At 43.9% G+C, this 7,465-nt stretch overlaps 2 protein-coding genes across 2 annotated transcripts in view; both read right to left on the bottom strand.

Moving 5' to 3' along the window:
- Nucleotides 1-2,962, bottom strand: part of LOC132985478 (meiosis-specific protein MEI4-like) — a 50,529-nt gene extending 47,567 nt beyond the window's left edge. Inside the window, exon 1 of the mRNA XM_061052885.1 lies at nucleotides 1,923-2,962. Coding sequence (XP_060908868.1) covers nucleotides 1,923-2,345 — 423 coding nt within the window. The 5' untranslated portion in view covers nucleotides 2,346-2,962. The remainder of the gene's footprint in view (nucleotides 1-1,922) is intronic.
- Nucleotides 2,963-6,087: 3,125 nt separating this feature from the next.
- LOC132985374 (meiosis-specific protein MEI4-like) overlaps nucleotides 6,088-7,465 on the bottom strand; it is a 3,203-nt gene continuing 1,825 nt past the window's right edge. Inside the window, exon 2 of the mRNA XM_061052725.1 lies at nucleotides 6,088-6,395. Within this exon, the coding sequence (XP_060908708.1) occupies nucleotides 6,088-6,395 (308 nt within the window). The remainder of the gene's footprint in view (nucleotides 6,396-7,465) is intronic.

Genomic DNA, 7,465 nt, shown 5'->3' on the forward strand with positions numbered 1-7,465 from the left:
CCTTCAACTCCATTTGCATTATATTACCACTCCATTTAAAACAGAGGAGCCCTGATGTATCCTGTGGGAATTACATCCAGACACATGGAGCCAAATAGTGATGCACATGACGGTTTTCTTCTTCTACTCAAATTGGGTTTATCGGAATATTTAGTCAGTAATTCTGCAACAACATGATCAGATGGACGCCATCTTGCCTAGATGCAAATTAATTCTGTGTACAAAGCTGTCTCCCTCCGCCCCCTCCTCTCTAGAGTCCATGCTCACACAGGTCACCATGTGGTGGACTCTGAAGCTTCAGTGTTTATCCAGCTCTGCATGGGTCTGTAAACCTTTCTGTGTTCTAACCTCTCTCCATTTTTCAAAAGCATCTCCAATATTGATCCTAGTTTGAGCACGTTTCTGCTCGTGGAGCTTATTAGAAACATGCAGAGGCTTTTTAGGTCGGGTACAATCACTTCTATCTGAACCACTTCTCTTGCCCGTTTCCATCGCTGCAACACCTGTTGACCTGATAACTGCTCTCATATCTGACAAACCAAAATGGCCGTGTGGGGGGGGGTCTTAAAAGCGCCTACCTTCTCTGGTCCAAACAAATCCAGAGCATTCAGGAGCAGAATCTAAAGTTAGAAGGAGGACATACTGGCTGCTGCATTGTTGTCAGAGAAGCCAGCACTTCAACATAACATGTTTCCTTAATGTCTGATCATATAGTAAGCTCACTTTATCATTTCACTCTCTACACATCTCACTGATTGGACCTTTCATCGTCATAAATTGTGAGGGATGAAAGGCTTAATAACTATTCACAGACTTCTGTAAGAAGGGACATAATTCTCCTTTGCTCACATAAAGAATGTAGTTTGCTGTGCTGTTGAACTTCACTGCTCTATATTAAGAGGCGTTTTATATATTTTCTCCACCCCATTAAAATAAATGATTGGCATACTAATAAAAGCCCCTTTTGATTTTTCCATTACATCACCACCACCACCCACTATGATCCGTGTTTGTGAGGTCGTTCTTCTTCTCAGCTTAAACTGGACGCCCCACTGGGATCCTAATGCCAGTTTGATGAGATTGAAAATACACATTTATAAGAATTTGATTAAACGCAGTCTTGTAATTTCGTTCCTGCTAGGCAGAAGAAACACCAGGAACAGACACAGAGAAAATAAAAAACAGGTGACCAGCATCAGCTAAGGTACTTATTATAATCACAAAAAGTGAAAGCATGCCACACTGAAGATTACATCCCTCTCATATTGCCTGGAAAGCATGATACATATCGATAATACCAGTGCTGCTTTAAGATGCAGTCTGATAGTTTGATCTATGACCCTAAAAAGGAGGAGCACAAATGGACTGAGGAGGCCTCCGCATCATCCCAGGACAGTTGGGAGGACACAAACCCTGACACTGTGACATTGACTCGACAATACTGTCATACATTAACTTCTGCATTGAGTGTGTTACTACAAAGATCAAAGTGTTCACAAATCAGAAACCCTGGTTTAACAACATGTGTGAACCCCCACGATGAGGGGATGCCACACTCAGAGCGGGGGACGAGGAGGACTACAGGAGAGCACACGCAGACCTACCAAGAGTTATTAAAGCTGCAAAACAAAAATACAAGAAACACAAATTCAATCACAAATACTTTCACCAGTTTGGTCGAGTGAATGACTCAGATTCTTGAACTTGCATACTGACGACTCAGAATTGGACTCAGTGAACTCACAGCAGCAGAAACAATCAGTGCATTTTATGGCTGTCAACTCTTATTCTATATTTGAACATTCATTCTCTATCGGGGTGGAGGAGGGGGGTATTTTTGCAGCTGTTGACCTCCGTACTGAATCAATAAGTAACGGTTGTGTTCATGCAGAAACCCTCATCCCTCTGGTCGTATTACTCACCCGGCTGCTCTGATGACCGTGCAGCAGCATCACCGTCAGCTCCTTCAGTGACTCCTCCACCCGTCTAATGAACTCCGCAGACGGCAGCCTCTGGGAGCAGAACAGGTCCATGGCCCGAGCCGCCACCTGGCAGCCCTGCAGGACGAGGTCGCCAGGTCCCAGCGGAGGGGGATCCCTGCACGCCGACACCACCGAGTCAAGGAGCAAGCACACAGAGTCCACCAGCACCGACCCTGCGTCCCCGTCCGAGCAGAACCAGAGCGACTCCAGACCTCTGCTGTCCCCCTCCACTCGGTGCAGAGCGCACAGAGACTGCAGGAAGTGTACATGAGGAAGGACGGCTCTAGTGCGAGGAGTTTTCTGAAGACTGGAGGTGACGGGAGGCGGAGGGGGAGTGATGGCAGGTTGTGGGTCCTCCAGCATGAGTTCAGGGGTCTCTGAGTCGAAGCCTGGTTGAAGGTCTGAACTGAGCGCCACACTACCTGGACCAAACAGATCCTGAGAAACATCCGTTGAGCTGTCCTGACCTGAGAGATTCCAAAACAGAAATTTAGATTAAAAAACAACAAAGACTTTTTTTTTGTTTAATCTAGGCCTCATTTTCATCAGAATTGTTTACAATGTGTTTTTGTTTTTTATTCTCATGTATTGTTTACTTTATTGTGGCATTCTTGCTAACATCCAAAATTTTGCATTTGAAATGAAAATAACTTTCTAGAATAACTTGGTGACGTCTTTGCACGTGTTTTTCATGCTGTGTGTGTTGGGTAGTGGTCGACCGATTATCGCCCTGGACGATTATTGGGGGCTGACGTTCAGCATTCGCTCCGATTATGTGTATGCACGTTTTGTTGTAGCTATCGCCAATCAAATTTAAGGAGTGGAAAAGAGGGCTACTTTGGCGTCACTGCAGGTGTGTCTTCCCCTCTGGGTCCCACCCACAACACTATCTGATTGGCTAGACGTCTCACGAGTAATTTCCAATCATCACTGAAGCCTGGGAGCCACTGACACGCACAGAGACGAGAGCAGCAAGTCTTTTGTTGGAAATTGTAATATTCCAAATTCTAAATTTCTGCAGTAGATTTTAATTTTTACTGTAAATGCATATCTGTTCAAAATATCTGTTATCAGTATAATTAACTACTAATAATCTGTATCGGTATCAGCTCTGAAAAAACAATATCGTCGACCCCTAGTGTGTGGACATGTTCTTTCCTGCTTCCTCAATATCTCTGCTTAGAGTGATGTATGCACCTGACAGGTAAACAAAACATAGCATAAGGAGACTTATTTGTCTGCTCCAGGGGCCAAAGTTGAACCCTGACACTAGCTGGGGCTGTAGTCTTACACTGGCAGTAACTCTACAACCCAGATGTAAACAAGCCCAGTGAACGGATAGGGCCTTTCTCAAACCGCTCCCTCCACACTCAAACTCCGGCACAGAGTGAACTCCGTCTGAAATCAAGCAAGCTTTAGGACAAACTTTTAAATAATCCGTGCCTAATGTTGACTGTTTTCTTACCTTTGGATTTACAGTCACTCTGAATTTAAACTGCAACATCCCTAGTTTTTAGGAGACAGCCTTGACAGAAACATAACGACTATACATTCTGGTTTCATGTCACACTATCAAAGGACAGAATGGAGGTCAGAGAAGACCTCGTTCATGAAGGGGCTCTGGGACTCAAGGACACCAGCGGATCAATGATAAAACATCCAATATCGTCAAGAGAGCAAAAAGCAATAACATATGAGTCATCCTCCTGAATGATTATTATATAATTACACCATGAGCATCATATTAACACATAATTACAGTCAAACGTGTCCACTATAATCCCTGCAGGACACTTTTTAAATCACCCTGGAAATTTGCAAATGTGCCTCATCCAGCACGGTGTGTTTAGTTCTTTTTCTGAAAATTAATATTTTCATTTTCATAACCAGAAACACATCAGGACCCCTCTTCATATTCTGGAGGGATGTTGTGCTAAATTATACTCTCACATTTTCTCCGTATGTAAATCGTTTGTTTGTTTCTGTGGCTCTGATTCACAGCGGACTAAAAGGAAGAATATTAAAAAAGGAAAACATCGAGGAGAAGTCAGCAGTGGTGCTTTTAAACAAGCATATTTGAAGGTAAAGAAGTATTTCTCCGTTTTTAGGAAAGACTATAATTCTTTGTTGTATTTCAAGTCATCTCCTCAGTGGGCTCCTAAAGTCATGATGATGGAGGCTGCAGCTCATAATTCTCTGAACAGGTGGACCTTGGTTATTATTTTCTCCGGCTGTTCTCCTGAACGTCTCCCCTCGGACCCTCCAGCTTTTACATTTAGGAGGACGAGTGTTTTCCCCTGAAGCCAATGCTGCCATAAAGACTTCACTGATTTTCACTGTGTGCGTGTTTTTACACAGAGTGGGGAGTTGTTTCAAAATGACAGATTATCTACTGGGAAACTTGGCTGCCTGCACCACAGAAATAAATGACAAAATAATTTAAACCTGTCATATCTGGCAACAGGCAGAAGTAAGAAGTAAGTTCTGCACTGGCAAATAGAAAAAGAGTAACCTCTGAAAACAAGACATAAAGACAGACTTAAGTACATACTGTGCCCATCATTCATGAGGCGTGCACTTTGCCAGGAGTCGGGGTTTCTACAGAGGTCACCATCAAAATAAATAAACTGACTCGTGTAGTTATTCTGCTCTTTCAGCGACAAGGAGCAACTTTACAGGATCATTTCAACCATTCACACCAAGGTTGACACGGGGCGTTTTCACAGTTGGTACCCTCCCCCCTGCTGGTCTGCTTTAGTAACATCGTTCCCTGTCACACTTATAACTGTAGTAGTCGTTTTTCAATAAAACAATTTAGAATTAATTCAGAATATGACTGCCCCCCCGTCAACGCCACACAGACACAAAACATTTTCATTACTTTATTTTACTATTGCCTAAGGGGCGCTGCAAGTGGAAGTGTACATACCTAGTATTATTCTATTATTGTATTTTTTCTGAACTTCTTGTTATTTTTGATAATTATATTCCTGTTTCTTGACCTGTTGTGAAAATTTCCCCCATGGGGGATCAATAAAGTTTATCTTTATCTTTAGCCCAGCGGTTATCTTGCGTTCCCGATGTACAGAGGCCATAGTCCTCATCGCAGCGGCAGTGGGTTTGAGTCCACTCCTGCCTACTCGAGCTCTACTCGCTCATCGTAATGGGAGAGTCATCTTCATAAGCAGGTAAAATAATAAGTTAATTCACAGCGTCTAGCCTTGGAGTAAACTGTCTGTGGTAAAATTCATCTCATCCTTCATTCCAGCGTCTCTAACAGAGGCATGCAGCAAAGACAAGAGAACACAAGACAACATCAGCTAAGTAAAACACCTGCTTCATCTTAAAGCAGGTGTTTATTGTAACCGTGGTGAGCGGGCCAAAAGGAGAGAGCAGCAGTGATAAAAACCTGTCTCCCATCACGAGCAGTGTGTTTATGTGATCATTAGCAGCCTGCGAGATAACGTCAGGACGGTCCGCTCGGCGTCTGAGCTCCTCTGAGGACTCGTGTCAGGATGTTCCCGTCCTTGAGATATCCTCCTCTCCTCACACTAAAGAGCATCAGCGCAGTCACACTGTGTGCTCCTGTATCTTTATAAAGTGTCTGCTCTGTTTTAACAGCAGCTCACCTTCCTCTGTTAAAAAAAAAAAAAACAGCCAGTGTGCAGGTCACAGCATGAATTATTCTTAAACTTTGACTTCTCAAGGGTGAAAACAACATTTCAGGATGAATACCAAAGTTATCAGAGACAAGTCGGACTCAGAGATGCTCCTGCTGCTGTGATCATATTCTGATATGACTTACTGTCTACCTTTTTTTATTCTATAGAGCTGGAAGTTTGTCTACTTTAATTTCTGTTTTCATGCCACCTTTTTCTTCTCCTTCAGTTCTTATCAGAGGAAAATTTACTACTTTGTTTACCCGAGTGCCTAAGCTACTTTACAAATGAATCTTGCCATGGAGTAGTGTTTTCTAACCAATCATGTCACCACCTGATGCTGTAGCTTGCAGAATTTCATGCAATTTTGCTGATTGCTTGAAGTGGCTATTTAACACTTTAGAAAAAGGTATTATTTTAAGTCTGGTATGCATACTTGTGTGAGTCTAACACATCTGAACCCTTCTCCTCAGCAGGTTCTGTGCACACATGCACAGCAGAGTCCTACCTGCTGCCTCGGTGGAGCTCTTTGTGTTGGACGTCACTCTGTTGATCAGTGATTCCTGACGCAGACTCAGCACCTCCTGCTGCAGCTCCTGGGCTTTCTTCTTCCAGCTTTCATCCCGAGTCCTCAGCTTGCAGCCTAAAGCCTCAGCGTGCTCTCTGCCACTCATACCCGGGGGCCTGTTCCTTATTATTGCCACTGCCAGCGCCACCCTGGCTTTCTGGAGAATCCATGCTGCCTGACTAGCTCCTGAGACGGATTGGAAAAGAGTCAGTAAGCAAAAACATTCAAGAAAAATACAAAAGTGTTCCTATAAACTCAGCCTCATTAATAGTTTTATCAGAAAATAAATGTTTTAAAATGAGATTCTAGCCCTAAAAAGCACTCCATAGGCTTTACCAAACTTTTGTAATGGTGACACTTTTACTCAAGAAACAAACTATTCCCCAATCAATCTGAGGATGGATTGATTGTTTAAGTTGATTTTTATGCAAAATGAAAATTCTCTGTTTCCTGTATTATGTTTTGCTTTTGTCAAGGGCTGCACAATATATTAAAATAGCAAGCACAGAAGCAGCTATTTACAATGAACATCAATATTGGAATGCTAAACAGGCTACACAGTGGTTAGCGCTAAAGTTTGAATCCCCATCTGTCAGGAGTCTCTCTGTGAGGAGGTTCCTGGTTTGAATCCCCGTCTGTCAGGAGTCTCTCTGTGAGGAGGTTCCTGGTTTGAAGCCCCGTCTGACAGGAGTCTCTCTGTGAGGAGGTTCCTGGTTTGAATCCCCGTCTGTCAGGAGTCTCTCTGTGAGGAGGTTCCTGGTTTGAATCCCCGTCTGACAGGAGTCTCTCTGTGAGGAGGTTCCTGGTTTGAATCCCCGTCTGACAGGAGTCTCTCTGTGAGGAGGTTCCTGGTTTGAATCCCCGTCTGACAGGAGTCTCTCTGTGAGGAGGTTCCTGGTTTGAATCCCCGTCTGACAGGAGTCTCTCTGTGAGGAGGTTCCTGGTTTGAATCCCCGTCTGACAGGACTCTCTCTGTGAGGAGGTTCCTGGTTTGAATCCCCGTCTGTCAGGAGTCTCTCTGTGAGAAGGTTCCTGGTTTGAATCCCCGTCTGACAGGAGTCTCTCTGTGAGGAGGTTCCTGGTTTGAATCCCCGTCTGACAGGAGTCTCTCTGTGAGGAGTTTGCATGTTCTCCCCATGCATGTGTGGGTTCTCTCCTGGTACTCCGTCTTCCTCCCACAGTCCAAAGACATGCTCGTTAGGTTAACTGCTGACTCTAAATTACCCGTAGGTGTGAATGTGAGTGTGGCTGGTTGT

This window comes from Labrus mixtus, chromosome 12 (genome assembly GCF_963584025.1).
Source record: "Labrus mixtus chromosome 12, fLabMix1.1, whole genome shotgun sequence".
NCBI lineage: Eukaryota > Metazoa > Chordata > Actinopteri > Labriformes > Labridae > Labrus > Labrus mixtus.